Source organism: Rhinatrema bivittatum, chromosome 4 (genome assembly GCF_901001135.1).
Source record: "Rhinatrema bivittatum chromosome 4, aRhiBiv1.1, whole genome shotgun sequence".
Classification (NCBI taxonomy): Eukaryota; Metazoa; Chordata; class Amphibia; order Gymnophiona; family Rhinatrematidae; genus Rhinatrema; species Rhinatrema bivittatum.
Genome location: NC_042618.1, coordinates 75,816,845 through 75,835,848, shown reverse-complemented (window position 1 = coordinate 75,835,848; position 19,004 = coordinate 75,816,845). Strand labels below are relative to the sequence as shown.

Sequence of the window (19,004 nt, the reverse complement as noted above, 5' to 3'; positions counted from 1 at the left end):
AAAATAAAACAGAGCATGATGTGCATAGCGCAGTGGAGATAGCAAATTGTAAGACTTTAAATTAAAATATACATATATATTTCACACTACTAAGAGAAGGTTTTCACGTAATCAAACATTCCCATTTATTTTATTTAGAAGGTAAATTAGTAACAGCACCTCCAAGAGACCTACCCGCCCAGCCCTCCAAGGAACACTTCGTGCCCAATCTATCAAATCTTTTAAACTCTCCTCTACTATAAACAGAGCCTTTTCTCTTGCCGGCCCCACCATATGGAACTCCCTGCCCCATGATATTCGCATGGAGACATATATCCCCACTTTCAAAAAGAAACTTAAAACCTGGCTCTTTCAACAAGCCTACCCCATGTCACCCCCTATTACATAAAACCCCCCTGTGAATTTTACAATGTCATTTTGTTATGAACGCCTTATGTCCGCTGATTTTGTACTGTGCACTCTCATGTATATAGTTATAGTTACATATATATTGCTTTGCATCTACCCATTGATGTTTGTTATATGTAAGGGCTCCTCCCAAAAGTTAATTGTATTTTTCCTAGTTCACTAAGTTATCTGTTACATGTAAGGGCACCGCCCAAAAGTTTTTGTTTATTGTGAACCGATGCGATGTGCGAACGGATATCGGTATAAAAGAGATGTTAAATAAATAAATAAATAAATAAGTTAGCTGGCAGATATGCACATAAATTACATCAGTTTTCAAAGCAAACTTACATACATTAAATCCACTTTGAAAATTATCCTGGGAAATCTATGTGCACACAGTTACCCGTGCTATTTGGTGCATGTAGGTTTGCTGAGATAATTTATGTACATAGTTTATAAAAATCAAAAAATATGTGCGTGAGTCCTTAATCCACCCTCTAGAATGTGTCTCTCTTTTATGCAAAAAAGTACACACATTAAAGGGTCCCGGCGCGCACACATGGATACGCTGATTTTATGATATGCGTGCATGTTATAAAATCCAATGCCTTCGTGCATGTGCCTGATTTTATATCTGCGTACACACGTGCGCGCGGGTGCCCTGCTTGCGCGCGCAGGGGGAAGATTTTTCTAAATACGCGAAGTGATGCTATCCCACTTTTTCCCAGTTCCCTCTGATTAAGGAGCGGACTGGGAGTGAACTTTCCTATCCTCCTAGCTATTCTTCCTACCTTTTCCCCTCTCCTCTCCTCCCTGACCACTAACCCTTACCTACCTAGCTTTTTCTTTGTTTGTTTTTAAACTTACATGCTCAGATGAGCAGAAACAAGTTACTCGTGCCGGCCGCTGTCCCGGTTGACTCCCACCTCGCCCCCTGGCCTGCCCTTTTCTCATAGCCTGGCACTTCGGCACGTATTCCCTGGTTTTTGTGCGTGCAGGCTTTTTAAAATTTGGCCCATAGTGTGTATGCATGCAGTTTGATGCACATATCAGTCTTGTAGTTTTCTAAAGTAGCGCTTCTCAACCGGTGTGTCGCAACACACCAATGTGTTGCCAAGCACCGGCAGGTGTGTCGCGTGCTCCCGGTCTCTCCCACTGCTCTTTCTTCCCTGCTGCCGTTGCCACCGGGCTAACAGCACGTTCAAGCCCAATGGGAACGGCAGCGGTGTTAGAGGAAGCTGTGGCTCCTGCGGCTGGACTTTTCTTCTTCCCACGCCTGCCCCAGAACAGGAAGTGATACGCAGTGCAGTGCGCGGGAAGGAAAAAGAGCCATGCTGCATGGAAAAGTAGCGGCAGCAGCAGTATTGGCCCCCAAGCAGTAGTGTGGCCCGGAGCAATCAAAGCAGCCGGCAATCGGCAAAGGAGACAGCAGTATCCCGCAGACAATGGGATTCTTCTTTCTTGGGCTGGAGGAGGCTGCTGCAGCTACCATTTGTGCCTCGGTGGGGGGGGGGGGGGGAGGAGGAAGTGAGTGAGAGAGAGAAGACAGCCAGCCTGTGTGATTGAGAGCATGTGTGTAATTGAGAGCATGTATTTGATTGAGAGCATGTGTGTAAGTGTGTGAGAGAGAGCATGTGTGTGATTGAGAGGAACTGATCAGAGAGGTGATGTGTTATATGTGAGAGACAATAAAAGTGACTGGTCAGGGAGATGGCTGGAGTGTGTGTGAGAGAGTGAGAGATTGGTCAGGGAGGTGACGTGTGTGTGTGTATGAGAGAGAGAAAAAGCATGGAAGTGAGAAATCTGGGTATGTGAGAAAGCATGGGAGTAAGAAGCCTGGTGTTGTGGAAAGAAGGCATGGGAGTGAGAAGCCTGTATATATGTGAGAGAGAGCATGGGAGTGAGAAGCCTGTATATGTGAGAGAGAGCATGGGAGTGGGAAACCTGTGTGTGTGTGTGCATGCAGGAGAGAGAGACTGGTTGGTAAAGTGATGGTGTGTGAGAGAGAGATACTGGGGTGTATGTATGTGAGAGAAAGAAAGTGAGTAAGGGAATGAGAAGCCTGTGCATGTGGAGAGAGCGAGCATGGGAATGAGAGAGAGACTGGTGTATATGTGTGTAAGAGAGAGAAAGTGATTATGGGAATGAGAAGCCTGTGCATGTGGAGAGAGTGAGCATGGGAGTGAGAAACCTGGGTATGTGGGAGACACAGTATGGGAGTGAGAAGCCCGTATATGTTAGATAGAACACAGGAGTGGGAAGCCTGTGTGTGTGTATGGCTTGAGAGAAACTGTTCAGGAAGGTGACTGGTGTGTGTGTGTCAAAGACTGGTTGGGAGATGATTGGTGTGTGAGAGACAGAAACTGGTCATGGGGGTGTGACTGGTATGGTGTGTGTGTGAGAGACAGAGACTGGTCATGGGCCCTAAGAAAGAGGACCATGAGTATAGAGCTTAGCCACTACTGCTGCTTCTGGTGTGTGCTACGGCCTGCATGGAAGAGGACAGGAGTAGGAGAGCTGCTGGAGGCAGTAAGTAAAGGTGGCTTTTTAAGTTTATTTTTCTTGATTGCCATTTTAATTATTTAATATTATGTGATATGTCTGTTTTTTTTTAAATATTTTATTGGTGTATGGAGAATTTTTAATAGTTTTTATGAGTTTTTAATTGTTGGATGTTATTCTGTTCATAGCTGTTTTGAAACATTTATTCTGATTATTATTATAGTTTTACAATTATTTCTGTGTGGGGATCTATAGCTGCTTGCTAGTTCTGTTTTCCTAATTGGAGGTGTATTGGTGTTTAGGGACTGATTTAATATTTGTAGTGTTGCCTTTTCATAGACAGGGTTGCTCCTGTTTGAGTGTATTCCATAATACAGGTGTAACTGTGTGTGGATTAGTTTATGTGCATAACTGCAGATCCTGGAAGTATGTTAGGTTGGTTCTGTGTGTGTTACTGAGGTGAGATATTTTACTAGCATGTAAGTGTTTGTATCAGTCTTATTTGTTGTGTTTTCTCAAGACTGCTGTCTTTTCATAAGTAGGGCTATTGAGCCTGGTAGTAGAAGGAGTTTGAGTTGCTGTTACTGAGATGACAACCAGAACCAGAATATCTTTTTTGTAGGGTGAGTTGTATGGGGAATGTCGTAATTCTGCTTTACGTCCATTATTGTGGGTCAGGGGGGTTCCCGTGAATGCAAACTGTACTTTTACATCTAGCCCCGTGACGATCATGGGTTCAGTGTGTCATGCATGTGAGAACCATCTGTCAGGTGTGTCCCGACAGAAAAAAGGTTGAGAACCACTGTTCTAAAGGGCCATTTCTATAGGTAAAGCACTATTTTACCCAAAGAAGTCATTTTAAAAATTACCCTTCCTAAGCGTATATTCTGCCCTCCTCACCCCTTTCCACATTACAATCTAACTTCATTGCTGTACTGAATTCCCAGGCATAGTTTACGGCACTCATGTTGAACTCTTGTATATCCCTTTTTGCTGCCAGGCTATTCTCTGGAAATGAGAAACTCTGCAAATTACAAAATATCCATTATCATTTATATAAAGGACTAGGAAAAATCGCAGGTGCCAGAATGCCCAAGTGCCTAAAATAGGGTGCCTGGTGCTCAATGGAATAGATGTTGGTGGGGCCTGGGCTGGGGTGTGGGAATTGTGGCGGCTGGAGCTGGTAGAACCAGATAAATGAAATCACAGAGGGGCTACCCCTGGTGGGGTCCTATTGCTAAGCTGTGGAGAAGGCGAATACCAACAGATTAAGGAATAAAAAGGGAGGGATGGGTTAAGAAGAATGCTTGCAAGGAGGGTAGAGGGGAAGAAGCTAGAAAGGAAGGGGAGTGGAGAATTCCTGGAAGGAGGAAAATGGGGTTGGGGGATGAGTGCCTAAAAGGAGGTAGAAAGGTTTCCTGCAGGTAGGAGAGTGTTTGGAGGAGAGGGAGAATAGAGAACAATATAAAGGATAAAAATACACCGACATAAATTTTGGTTGGAGCCTATGTTTTCTAAATATTTTTTCACCTCAGTTATTTTACTAGCTGAAAGAGTCTATCACAAAATGACAAGCAGGCATGGCCTCCCCAATCATAGGCCACAGCCCCGACTCCAGTGCTCAGAGTGAGTAAGAGGAGCAGTCCATATGTGCAGAGGGAGGGAGCAGAATGTGCCAAAATCAGTAGGTACAGAATGAGTGCTGTGCCGGGATCATTATGTGCAGCATGAGCGTAGTGGAGTCAGTTTGTGCAGAGGGAGTGAGCAGTACAGTTTGGGAGAGTCAGTAGACATGGCATGCAGGCTGTGCCATGATTATTTTTTTTAAAGTTTGCATATTCTGGCAAGCTGACACATGATGTACTAGGTGGGTTATAAGAACATAAGAACATAAGAAATTACCATGCTGGGACAGACCAAGGGTCCATCAAGCCCAGCATCCTGTTTCCAACAGAGGCCAAAATCCAGGCCACAAGAACCTGGCAATTACCCAAACACTAAGAAGAACCCATGCTACTGCTGCAATTAATAGCAGTGGCTATTCCCTAAGTATAATTGATTAATAGCCATTAATGGACTTCTCCAAGAACTTATCCAAACCTTTTTTGAACCCAGCTACACTAACTGCACTAACTACCTTCTCTGGCAACAAATTCCAGAGCTTTATTGTGCGTTGAGTGAAAAAGAATTTTCTCCGATTAGTCTTAAATGTGTTACTTGCTAACTTCATGGAATGCCCCCTAGTCCTTCTATTATTCGAAAGTGTAAATAACCGAGTCACATCTACTCGTTCAAGACCTCTCATGATCTTAAAGACCTCTATCATATCCCCCCTCAGCCGTCTCTTCTCCAAGCTGAACAGCCCTAACCTCTTCAGCCTTTCCTCATAGGGGAGCTGTTCCATCCCCTTTATCATTTTGGTTGCCCTTCTCTGTACTTTCTCCATCGCAACTTTATCTTTTTTGAGATGCGGCGACCAGAATTGTACACAGTATTCAAGATGCGGTCTCACCATGGAGCGATACAGAGGCATTATGACATTTTCTGTTCTGTTAACCATTCCCTTCCTAATAATTCCTAACATTCTATTTGCTTTTTTGACTGCTGCAGTACACTGAGCCGACGATTTTAAAGTGTTATCCACTATGATGCCTAGATCTTTTTCCTGGGTGGTAGCTCCTAATAAGGAACCTAACATCGTGTAACTACAGCAAGAGTTATTTTTCCCTATGTGCAACACCTTGCACTTGTCCACATTAAATTTCATCTGCCATTTGGATGCCCAATCTTCCAGTCTTGCAAGGTCCCTCTGTAATGTATCACAGTCTGCCTGTGATTTAACTACTCTGAATAATTTTGTATCATCCGCAAATTTGATAACCTCACTCGTCGTATTCCTTTCCAGATCATTTATATACCGTATTTTTCGCTCCATAAGACGCACTTTTTTTCCCCCAAAAGTGGGGGGGAAATGTATGTGCGTCTTATGGAGCGAATATAAAAAAAACAAACAAAAATCTAACAACCCCCCCTCCTGACTCCCCCAAGACCTGCCGACTTAGTTTACCGCAACCCCCCACCCTCCTGACCCCCCAAGACCTGCCGACTTAATTTACCGCAACCCCCCATCCTCCTGACCCCCCCAAGACCTGCCAAACGTCCCTGGTGGTCCAGCGGGGGTCCAGGAGCGGTCCGGGAACGATCTCCTGGGCATGGGCCGTCGGCTGCCAGTAATCAAAATGGCGCCGACGGCCCTTTGCCCTCACTATGTCACTGAGACCGACCAATAGCAGCGGTCGGTCTCAGTGACATAGTCTCAGGGGTTGCGGTAAATTAAGTCGGCAGGTCTTGGGGGGGGTCGCGGTAAATTAAGTCGGCAGGTCTTGGGGGGGGGGTCAGGAGGGTGGGGGGTTGTGGTAAATTAAGGCGGCAGGTCTTGGGGGAGTCAGGAGGGTGGGGGTTGTTAAAGTGTGGGATGGGGTTTTTTTGGGGGGGGGGAGGGGTTCCCAGAGAAAAAAGTTTTCTGATCTGGGGAGTGGACCGAAATGGCCCTCCCCAGACCCGAAAACAAAATGGGGAGAAAAAAAAAAAGCTATGCACTCCCCTAATTTGCTCCATAAGACGCCCAGACGCAGATCCGGTTTAGCACAATTTTTTTTTTTTTTTAATTTTCCCCCTCTGAATCCTAGGTGCGTCTTATGGTCAGGTGCGTCTTATGGAGCGAAAAATACGGTATATATTGAAAAGCACCGGTCCCAATACAGATCCCTGTGGTACTCCACTGTTTACCCTTTTCCACTGAGAATATTGACCATTTAATCCTACTCTCTGTTTCCTGTCTTTTAACCAGTTTGTAATCCACGAAAGGACATCGCCTCCTATCCCATGACTTTTTAGTTTTCATAGAAGCCTCTCATGAGGGACTTTGTCAAACGCCTTCTGAAAATCCAAATACACTACATCTACCGGTTCACCTTTATCCACATGTTTATTAACCCCTTCAAAAAAATGAAGCAGATTTGTTAGGCAAGACTTCCCTTGGGTAAATCCATGTTGACTGTGTCCCATTAAATCAGTGGTTCTCAACCCTGTCCTGGGGACCCCCCCAGCCAGTCGGGTTTTCAGGATACCCACAATGAATATGCATGAGAGAACATTTGCATACACTGCCTCCATAACATGCAAATTTTCTTTCATGCATATTCATTGTGGGTATCCTGAAAACCCGACTGGCTGGGGGGGTCCCCAGGACAGGGTTGAGAACCACTGCATTAAATCATGTCTTTCTATATGCTCTACAATTTTGATCTTGAGAATAGTTTCCACTATTTTTCCCGGCACTGAAGTCAGGCTCACTGGTCTATAATTACCCAGATCGCCCCTGGAGCCTTTTTTAAATATTGGGGTTACATTGGCCACCCTCCAGTCTTCAGGTACAATGGATGATTTTAATGATAGGTTACAAATTTTAACTAATAGATCAGAAATTTCATTTTTGAGTTCCTTCAGAACCCTAGGATGCATACCATCCGGTCCAGGTGATTTGCTACTCTTTAGTTTGTCAATCTGGCCTACTACATCTTCCAGGTTCACAGTGATTTCGTTCAGTTCGTCTGAGTCATCACCCCTGAAAACCATCTCCGGAACTGGTATCTCCCCAACATCCTCATTAGTAAACACGGAGGCAAAGAATTAATTTAGTCTTTCTGCAATGGCCTTATCTTCCCTAAGAGCCCCTTTAACCCCTCTGTCATCTAATGGTCCAACCGACTCCCTCACAGTTTTCTTGCTTTGGATATATTTTTAAAAGTTTTTATTATGAGTTTTTGCCTCTATGGCCAACTTCATTTCAAATTCTCTCTTCGCCTGTCTTATCAATGTTTTACACTTACCTTGACAATGCTTATGTTTTATCCTATTTTCTTCAGATGGAGCCTTCTTCCAATTTTTGAAGGATGTTTTTTTGGCTAAAATAGCCTCTTTCACCTCACCTTTTAACCATGACGGTAATCGTTTTGCCTTCCTTCCACCTTTCTTAATGCGCAGAATACATATGGACTGCGCCTCTAGGATTGTATTTTTAAACAATGTCCAAGCCTGTTGAACACTTTTAACCTTTGCAGCTGCACCTTTCAGTTTTTTTCTAACTATTTTCCTCATTTTATCAAAGTTTCCCTTTTTAAAATTTAGTGTTAGAGCTGCAGATTTACTTATTGTCCCCCTTCCAGTTATTAGTTTAAATTTGATTATGTTATGATCACTGTTGCCAAGTGGCCCCACCACCGTTACTTCTTTCACCAAATCTTGCGTTCCACTAAGAATTAAATCTAAAATAGCTCCCTCTCTTGTAGGTTCCTGAACCAATTGCTCCATGAAGCAGTCATTTATTACATCCAGGAACTTTATGTCTCTAGCAAGTTCTGATGTTACATTTACCCAGTCAATATTGGGGTAATTGAAATCTCCCATTATTATTGCACTGCCAAATTGGTTTGCTTCCCTGATTTCTCTTAGCATTTCATCATCTGTCTGACCATTTTGTCCAGGTGGACGGAAGTATACTCCTATCACTATACTCTTACCCAACACACATGGGATTTCTACCCATATAGATTCTACTGAGCATTTACTCTCTTGTATGATCTTTATCCTGTTGGACTCTATACCCTCCCGGACATAAAGTGCCACACCCCCACCAAGTTGATCCTCCCTATCATTGCGATATAATTTGTACCCTGATATAGCACTGTCCCATTGGTTATCCTCCTTCCACCAAGTCTCTGTGATGCCAATTATGTCAATCTCATCATTTGCTGCTAAACACTCTAACTCTCCCAAATTACTTCTTAGACTTCTGGCATTGGCATACAGACATTTCAAAGTGTGGCTTTTGCTTGTTTTAGCAACCTGCTTTTCAGTTGTTTGGGATAATTCGGTAATCATTAGCTTTGGTGATTTTTTACATATAGGCATATGAACTATGTTTGCTTTTGATGGAACCTCTCTGTTGGGATGCCCTAACTCTCCTGTTTCATTAGTATCCTTCAAGGATACATTTCTCCGAACCATGCACTGCTGAGTGACTGTCGGCTTTCCCCCTTGTTCTAGTTTAAAAGCTGCTCTATCTCCTTTTTGAAAGTTAGTGCCAGCAGCTTGGTTCCACTCTGGTTAAGGTGGAGCCTGTCCTTTCGGAAAAGTCTCCCCTTTCCCCAAAAGTTTCCCCAGTTCCTTACAAAGCTGAATCCCTCTTCCCTGCACCATCGTCTCATCCACGCATTGAAACTCTGGAGCTCTGCCTGCCTTTGGGGACCTGCACTGGAACAGGAAGCATTTCAGAGAATGCCACCCTGGAGGTTCTGGATTTCAGCTTCCTACCTAAAATCCTAAATTTGGCTTCCAGAACCTCTCCCACATTTTCCTGTGTCATATGTTGAGGTTCAAGAAATGCTTAGAGCTAGCAGCTGAGGAGAAAAATCCTTTTTTATTAAATGCTACAAATAATATAATAAAGTATACCTTATGGAGAAAGAGACTGACAGAGTGCCATGCAAGACAGGAGTATGGAGCTCTCTCTCAGGTGATTTTACTGATAATAAGGCATTATAAAGGGTTTCTGTTTCTTCACATCTCCAACCCCTAAACCAATTACTGGATTCCACAATTGTCAACATTTCTGTGACTGGCTATTTAATTAAAAAAATTAATCTAAGTGGCTAAATGTAAATTCATTCTTGCTCAGTATGCAAATGCTATCTATAAGCTTGCAGCTAGGCTGAAGTGTCAGCATGGCTTTGGTATATTCTAAGCCAAAAAATAAAGAACCAAAGCACTTGTTTTGTCAATCAAATCGTATACAACCAAAAAAACAAGTATCCTGTAATGTGAACCGTATCTTCAATGTGCTGTCATCAAACAAAATTTCAAAAAATGTATTGTATTTTACTTTGAATTTGTAACCGCATCAGCAAGCCAGACAACGGCAGTGAATACACTTGCCGTCCGGACTACTCGTCATTTGCGGCAAGGTGGTAAATCAACTGTTTTTGTATCAGCTAGGTGTAACTGCAAATGCCTTCTAAGTCCCGTTTAGAAATAATATGCATCATATGCCCCGAAATGTCAAACAATGACACCTGACAACGGCCGGTGTTTCGCGATGAAAATCGCTTCCTCAGGAGTAATTTATGTAAACATTGTCACGGCAGATGCTATAGAAACAGAAAAGGACAAAAACGAATTTTACAAGCTGATGAAATCAAAGTGGATACTTAGCTTTGCATGAGTGCAGCATCACAGACCTTTCCGATGGACACGAATGTCTCTGAAGTTTATTCAGCAACTCGGGACAGAAGAACCCTGGACGCCTTAGATCTTTAAAAAAGCCCGCGCTTTCCTGCACGTGATGACGTCATCACGGTGCTGCCGTCAAACAAGCGGTCTTAATGAAAACTAATTTGTAAATGAAATCGATGTTAAGAGGCATCGTAAGAGGCGATGAAATTGCCTCTTACGTGCAGAACAGCGATGGATTCACCGTCTGCAAACAGTAGAGCCTGATGGGCTCAACTCCGCATTAGAATTACAAGTCTTTCTGTGAATGACTATTATCTCTCTTTTTTGACAGCCTTGAATATCCAGCATAGCGATTTGCAGAGCCGTCAGGCTCATTATGTGATTAACATCGATTTCATTTACAAATTAGTTTTCATTAAGACCGCTTGTTTGACGGCAGCACCGTGATGACGTCATCACGTGCAGGAAAGCGCTGGCTTTTTTAAAGATCTAAGGCGTCCAGGGTTCTTCTGTCCCGAGTTGCTGAATAAACTTCAGAGACATTCGTGTCCATCGGAAAGGTCTGTGATGCTGCACTCATGCAAAGCTAAGTATCCACTTTGATTCCATCAGCTTGTAAAATTCGTTTTTGTCCTTTTCTGTTTCTATAGCATCTGCCGTGACAATGTTTACATAAATTACTCCTGAGGAAGCGATTTTCATCGCGAAACACCGGCCGTTGTCGGGTGTCATTGTTTGACATTTTGGGGCATATGATGCATATTATTTCTAAACGGGACTTAGAAGGCATTTGCAGTTACACCTAGCTGATACAAAAACAGTTGATTTACCACCTTGCCGCAAATGACGAGTAGTCCGGACGGCAAGTGTATTCACTGCCGTTGTCTGGCTTGCTGATGCGGTTACAAATTCAAAGTAAAATACAATACATTTTTTGAAATTTTGTTTGATGACAGCACATTGAAGATACGGTTCACATTACAGGATACTTGTTTTTTTGGTATATTCTAAACATAACTCTATAACACTGTGGCCCAGTAATTTTCTAGCTTATGCAGCATTTTTATCTAGCATCTTCTCTTCTGTGGCATCTGTTTAGCCAAAGCAATGCACAAAATGTAAGCAAAAATTTTATAGAATACTTATTGAGTATTTATAAAACTACTTATGATCAAAAAATCAAAAATTTTGGAGAACAAGAGTAATGACTCCTTGTGTTACATGCCAAAAAGTATTTCACTGCCTTTTCACTACTGTCCATCACAGGCCATGATTTTAATAGGGCTCTTCGCACCCACATCACATGAAACATAAACCAATATCAAAAACAAAAGAGATTTAAAAAGGAAGAAATTAAAACAAACATATAACATTTAAATCAACAAAAACCACAACTGCATATTATGCGCGGAGTGAGCGTGATGGTCAGTATGGGCAGAGGGAGGGAGTAATATGCGTCAGGAGAGTCGGTTGGCATAGAGTGAAGGTTGTTACATTTGCATGTAGATGCAGCAGCACTAAGACAGAAAAACATCACCAAGCAAACAACTGCATATTTTATACAGGGGAGGATAATGGGTTTCCTCTGAAATAAATTGATGTCATGTCTCTGCTCACTATAGCTCATATATATTTCTGTTTGCACTTAATATCCCACCTTTACATTCCTTACAGCATAGGTTCCCAAACTGTATGCCGTGGCTTGTTAGTATGCTGCAGGAGAAGCTCAGGAGTGTCTCAAAATTTGTGCCACCCACAGAGAGAAGATAAAGATGGGGGTCATAACTGCCACTACTGGCAGAAAAGCCTTCTCTCTCTTCCCCTGTTCCCTGCTTGATTGCCTCCATCCAGCAAGAGGAGTCAGCAAGCAGGATATTTTACTTGCTGCTGCTTCCTACTCTGCTATTTTCCCTCTAAAGTCAAAACTGTGTGAGGCCAGTGGGTCTCAGGAGGCTGTGGGGCCCTTTATGGCTTCAGCCTCAGAGAGAACCTTGCAGAGGAGGAGGCAGCAGCAGGTAAGAAGTGCTGCTAACCTGATTTGCCTTGCCAGCTGGAAGTAATTGGGTGTAGGGAGAAATCGATGCCAAGTGGTGATCCCAGGTATGGGTGGGAGAAGGCGAAGAAAAGGTGATGGTGCGGAGGGAAGAGAAGGGAAAGTGATGATGCCAGAAAGAAAAGGAAAATAGTGATGCTGGGGGGTTGGGGTTGGGAAGGGAAGGGAAAGTGATGATGCCAAATTGGTGTGGATAGGAGAGAGAAGGGAAAGTTATTAAACCAGAGCATGCGGGGGTGGAGGGAGGAAAAAGAAGATAGTGAAGCCAGTGAATGGGGGGAAGGAGGGAAAGTGATTATGCCAGGGGGTGGGTGAGGAGAGGTATGGTGATGGTGTGTTGCGACAAACAGAATCTATGCGGGGTGTGTCACAACATAAAAAAGGTTAGGAACCGCTGCTTTACAGAATGCTCAAGATGGCTTCCAGCAATTTAAATTTCATACAATTCATTAAGCAAAGAATTGTGTTTGCCGGGTTAGTCCATTTGGATATGCAGAATTAAGGGTCTACAAACAAGATGTAAACAATACCTTTTTATTGGACTAACTTAATACATCTGTGACTTTTCAAGACTTATTCTCTCTTCATCAGATCACTATTATACTCCCTTTCAAATAATACTAAAACAAGGGGACATGCAATGAAATTAACAACTAGCAGATTTAAAACAAACCATAGACAGAACTTTTTCAGCCAGTGCACAATTAAACTGTGGAATCAGTTGCCTAAGGACGTGGTCAAGGATTTAAAGAAAGTGTGAACAGGTTCCCAGAGGAAATGTCCATAAAACATTATTAGCCAGATAGACTTGGGAAAGCTATCGCTGGGAGTAATAGGAAAGGGGTCTACTTTTTGAGATCTGCCGTGTACTTGTGACCTGGACCGGCCACTGTTGGAGACAGAATGCTGGGCTCAATGGACCTTGGTCTAACTCAGCATGGAATTTCTTATGTTCTTATCCTAAAAGGTATGGTTGTGATGTGGAATATGGGACTGAATTCCTGCTTTCCGGCCAACTGACGCTCTACTTTCTGTTTATATCAAAAGTCCATTATCACACCAGTAAGAATCTCAGACATAAATAGCATGTTCACTGCAGCAATTTAGAAATAGTTTTTAATTGAAGTCAGTTTTTTAAAGTTTTAGTTTAATTAGAAAATCCAGTATGAGAATTGTAATAGCTGGGGTCAGGTATTTCCTTCCATTCCTTCTTTAGGCTTTTGACATTTTACTTTTTTTGGTCATTTTTATTTAATTAACTCTTGGGAGTGTGAATCTATCTGAGTGAAAGAGTCAATAATACTACTCTAATATTATGAGACATGTCAAAAATTTACATTGTATTAAGTATTGTCTTATCTTTTAAAATGTTAACATATTTATTTGTGCAGAAGCAAAGCATTTGTGCTAAGTCCAGTATTTCAGCAAGTAAGATGTTCTGTTTGTGGCTTATTCTTTGCTGAAATTGTCCAAGATATGATATAAAAGATTTTTTGTTCATTCTGTTGACAAATACTGAGTTGTACAGGTTTTATAAACTACAAAACTAAAAAGGAGTTAGTTTCTTTCAATATTATCACCATACATTTACTTTATTTACTGCTTGCTTTGATTTCAAACTTGCCCAGAGTACAGAAAATTTCTTTGCATTTATTTTTAAAGTTCAATAAAAACACGATGGCATTCATTGAATAACAGTCATACTCACTTTCCCAATCAAAATATAGAAAACTGAAACCTGTTGATGCTTGCTTCACTTATTAAGGGCCTGTTGAAAATTTTTCCCATTTTGTATTAGAAGTACTTAGTGCATTGGCACCTAAGTTAACAAAATGTGCCTGTAAACAATTCAGAAATGTAAGGATTGCAGATAAGAAAATCTGATTTGAAATTCTAATATTAATTTGCCTCTCTGCTAAAGTAATTGACCAAATGCAGAATAATATGTTGCTTGCTAAACTGAGTTATTGTAAGGGACTGATGGATTGCCGAGTATGTCTTTTTATTTTAGACAATTGAAGACAATGAGGTGTACTTGCCCAATGATGAAGTATGGGTCTATGAAATTGATAGTGGATTATGGTAAGACAAACCATATACTGTATGAAAACATACCTTTATAGTATTCCTTTTATAAGCATATATGTTATTAGAGAGTCATGTTTTGTACTGGATTATAATTAGTTCTTATTATGGAAATTTCCTGTACAGGATGTAAGGATGCCCCCAGATGGGCATACATTTCAAGTTCACTTTATATCTTACTTGCAGTACAGTCCTTGTGTTTTCTATGTCTGAAGTTTTTTATTTCTGACATTTCTTGCTAATACTCAGCCTTTCCATGATAGAATAGCAGCATTAGTAAAATACTAAAGAAGGTTTTCTCTGTTTTTGCTTTCCATACATGTTTTAGAAACTGTGTCTTGAAAGAGTACTGCTATACCTTATAGCTCAATAGTTGAAACCAGAAAGGTATTTGTACTTTCCCTTGTAACATTAGCGATTCCCAAACTTTTTATCCTTGGAGCCACTTACAAGCTGTTATCATGGGAGCCATTAGAATATAAAAGAACTTCAAATTCCAAATCCTTATCTGCCCGCTATCACTGCTTTAATGCTGTGAATGGCTGCTGAAGTTTAGATTTGCATACACATTGCTGTCTGACAGTCCTGTTTTGTACTTTGGATATTCCTGATTGAGTGGCCACAGTAGGACTTCATGTTGAACCCTGAGCCCCATTGTACAACATGATGGGATTATCACAAAGGTGCTTTTTTTTTTTTTAATTCTTTATTTATCAGATTTCATTACAAATCAAGAAAAATAAATCATATTTATAACATATGGTGCCATTTTACATAAGTAAACCATCGTGTAATATTCTTCCTTTAGTCAAAACCTCACCAACATATTAATATATTGAATTATTATTATTGCACATTCACAATAACCCTTATATATAGTAACTTGAAGATACGAGGCAAGTGAAACTTAGAAGAGAAATCATAGGAAAATATGTTTATAAATTCAAATGGGTGCTTATTGTAATGGACAATAAACAAAGTATGGTGTTGCCAAGGACAGATTACTGCACTTTACTACAGAGCAGTCTTCATTTGCCATTTAGCATGGTGCTTTGTTATAGGCGGAATATAAATATTTTTAATATCTAATATACATTTCCCTGTACGTACCCAGATCAGTCCATACACCTGTCTTTATTTTTTCTTGTGCGCGCCAGCTCTCCAAAACTTAGTGAGGGTTATCGGGGGGGGGTGCTGAGCGGCCGAATTTTTCACTTTATTTCGCCATTGTGTTTCCTTTTATTTTTGGCTGGCCTGCAATGCCTCGGGGCTCTTCCTGCCACGCATGCGGCTCGTCGCGCTCGCGTTTGTCGAGAGACGGCCTCTGTTCCGATTACGTGCAGGGGGACGAAGGATCCTCTGTTTTGCTCCAGGGGGGTCGCGGTCGAGCTTCGCGTTCCGCGGCGCTTGCAGGGACGAGTGCAAGCGTTGTCAGCAGATCCATTCCCACTAAGCGTGGGAACGGAAGCCATTTTGAGCACATTTCGGGAGGCCACGCAGGCAGTGATGGGGGAGGGAATTTTACCCCCCTCGCTCTCTCCACAACAGATGCCTGCCGGGGGGGGGGGGGGGGCACTCCTACAGGTGCAGCCTCTCCCGTTCACGAGGAGAGCCCTGAGGGGGCTACGGATTCCTCCTCAGAATCTTCCTTTTCCTCTGAATTTGTGTTATTGATGCACAAGGCCTTCAGAGAAAGAAAGCTAGGAAAGAAGCAAGTCTCTGAGAGGCCTTTGCTGACGCCGCACGCCCGGGGGTCTAGGAAGAGGGACAGGTCAGCAGGGGGTCCTGACCCAAATAGGGGTAAGAGGCCCTTACGGTCCATACCTGTGGAGACGGATTCAGACTCTACTTCTCAGAATGAGTAAGATCCACCGGTTAAGCCCCTGGTGGGGGCTGAGGGTGACGCGGATCCCCCACCAATTTTAGGCAGGGGATCTCAGGCGATGGAAGGGGATGATCCAAAGGTAGCTCGTCTCTTCAAGAAGGATGAGCTGTCTCCACTTATTCCAGCCATCCTACAGGAGCTAGGCCTGGAGACACCGCCGGGGGAGTCCCGACTGGGAGCTATGGATCCTGTCTTATTAGGTCTCAGAGGTCCTACGGTTTCTTTCCCGTTTCATTTCTCAGCGACGGATCTTTTGTTCCGAGAATGGGACACCCCAGATTTGGGACTAAAGGTGAGTAAGGCTATGGACAAGTTATATCCCCTTCCGGAGGATGCTTTAGAGCTGCTACGTGTCCCTAAGGTGGATGCAGCAGTATCAGCTGTTACTAAGAGGTCCACAATCCCCGTTACGGGAGCAACGGCCCTCAAGGATTTACAGGACAGAAAGCTAGAGCTGCAGCTCAAGAAGGTGTTTGAAGTCTCAGCGCTGGGGGTCTGGGCAGCGATGTACAATAATATTGCATTACGTGCCGGTCTTCGATGGGCACAGCAACTCCAAGCCAATTCCGACCTCTCGGTGGAGGAGGCTGCCCAGGCGAATCGGCTAGAGGTGGTCATCACCTATAGCGCTGATGCTCTTTATGATCTCCTGCGTACGTCGGCCAGATCCATGGTTTCTGCAGTAGCTGCACGGAGGCTCCTCTGGCTTCGGAATTGGGCTGCGGATGTGTCGTCCAAGGCCCATCTTGGTTCGCTTCCTTTCAAAGGGAAGCTGTTATTTGGCAAGGAATTGGAGGACATGATTCAGTCTCTGGGAGAGAACAAGGTTCATAAACTACCGGAGGACAAGCCCAGGTCAAGAGGATCTTTTGCGGCTCGGTCACGGTTCCGTAGTGGTAAACGACCCAGGCCGGCACAGTTGTCTGGGTCATCCTTTCGCACAGGTTCCAACAGACAACAGTCATGGTCTCAGTCCTTTCGTGGCAGACGTTTTGGCAGACCAGGTACTCCGCAGGCGGCGGTGGGGGCCAAGGCCTCTCGATGAGATACTGCCGGTTCATTCCTCGGTACCGCTTGTCCATCGCGTACTAATCGTGGGAGCCAGACTCTCGCTCTTCTTCGAGGAGTGGACCAAGATAACGTCAGACCAATGTGTCCTCACCATGATAAGTCAAGGTTACGCTTTAGATTTTGTACAGTGCCCTCGGGACAAATTCCTGATATCTCCCTGCACATACCGCGAGAAGCGACAGGCGGTGCTAGACACGCTACAGCGCCTACTGGCCTTGGGGGTATCACACCGGTTCCATCCGCGGAACAACGAAGGGGTCACTATTCCATTTACTTCATAATCCCAAAAAAGGAAGGGACTTTCTGACCAATCTTGGATTTAAAAAGAGTAAACAGGTGCCTTTGGGTACCTCGTTTCCGAATGGAGACTCTTCGATCAGTCATCGCCTCGGTATGGCAAGGGGAGTTCCTGGATTCTCTGGATTTCACGGAAGCCTATTTCCATATTGGCATTCAGTCAGCACATCAGAAGTTCCTCAGGTTCTGTATTCTGGGAAAACACTATCAGTTCCGGGCTCTACCTTATTGTCTCGCCACGGCACCCAGGACGTTCTCCAAGGTCATGGTCGTGGTTGCAGCGCAACTCAGGAGGGAAGGCTTCCTAGTCCATCCTTACCTGGACGATTGGCTAATTCGAGTGAAATCCGAGGTTCTGTGCCAGTCAGCAATCTACCGGGCGCTACAGCTCTTACAATCGCTCGGCTAGGTGGTCAATCTTGCCAAGAGTCATCTGATCCCCTCCCAGTCTCTAGAGTTCCTGGGAGCCCTGTTCGATACGATCCGGGGTAGAGTTTTCCTCAACACAGAACGTGCAGTCAAGCTCCAGGGCCAGGAGAGGGACTTGTTATCCATGCACATGCCCAAGGTGAAAGATTACCTGCGGGTATTGAGCTCCACTCTAGAGTTGGTACCCTGGACCTTTGCTCATGTGCGTCCCTTACAATCAGCATTGCTGTCCCGTTGGAATCCGGTGTCAGAGCAGTTTCATCTACTGCTTCCACTTACGGACTCTGCGAGAGCCAGTCTCAACTGGTGGCTGGTCTCGGAACATCTGGCATGTGGGGTTCTCCTGGTAATACCCGACTGGACAGTCGTCACTACGGATGCCAGTCTCTCCGGTTGGGGAGCGTTTTGTCTGGGGAAGTCGGTATAGGGGCAGTGGTCCACACTTCAATCTCAGTGGTCGATCAACCGTTTGGAGACTAGGGCAGTGGTTCTCGCATTGAAGGCCTTCCTCCCACTCCTTCGGGGGAAATCGGTCAGGGTCTTGTCAGACAATGCAACTACGGTGGCCTACATCAATTGCCAAGGAGGAACCAAGAGTCGTCCGGTGGCAACGGAGGCACAACACTTGATGAGCTGGGCTGGATGCAGCATTGCGGCATCTCACATCGCTGGCTTGGACAACATACAAGCAGACTTTCTCAGTCGTCACCATCTCGATCCCGGAGAGTGGGAGTTAGCCGACGAAGCCTTTCAGCTCATCTGCGACTGGTGGGGCAGGCCATGCATGGATCTGATGGCCACGATCAAGAACTCCAAGGCTCCATGGTTTTACAGCCATCGCAGGGAAACAGGGGTAGAGGGGGTAGATGCCCTGGCCCTTCCCTGGCCGACGAACATCTTATTGTACGTGTTTCCTCCCTGGCTGCTGATAGACATGGTGATCAGGCGGATAGAGCTCCATCCGGTAGAAGTGATTCTAGGAGCGCCGGAGTGGCCGAG

At 43.9% G+C, this 19,004-nt stretch overlaps 1 protein-coding gene across 1 annotated transcript in view; it reads left to right on the top strand.

Moving 5' to 3' along the window:
• Nucleotides 1-19,004, top strand: part of KLHDC1 (kelch domain containing 1) — a 300,634-nt gene that overhangs the window by 23,168 nt on the left and 258,462 nt on the right. The window contains exon 3 of the mRNA XM_029597434.1: nt 14,250-14,320. Within this exon, the coding sequence (XP_029453294.1) occupies nt 14,250-14,320 (71 nt within the window). The remainder of the gene's footprint in view (nt 1-14,249; nt 14,321-19,004) is intronic.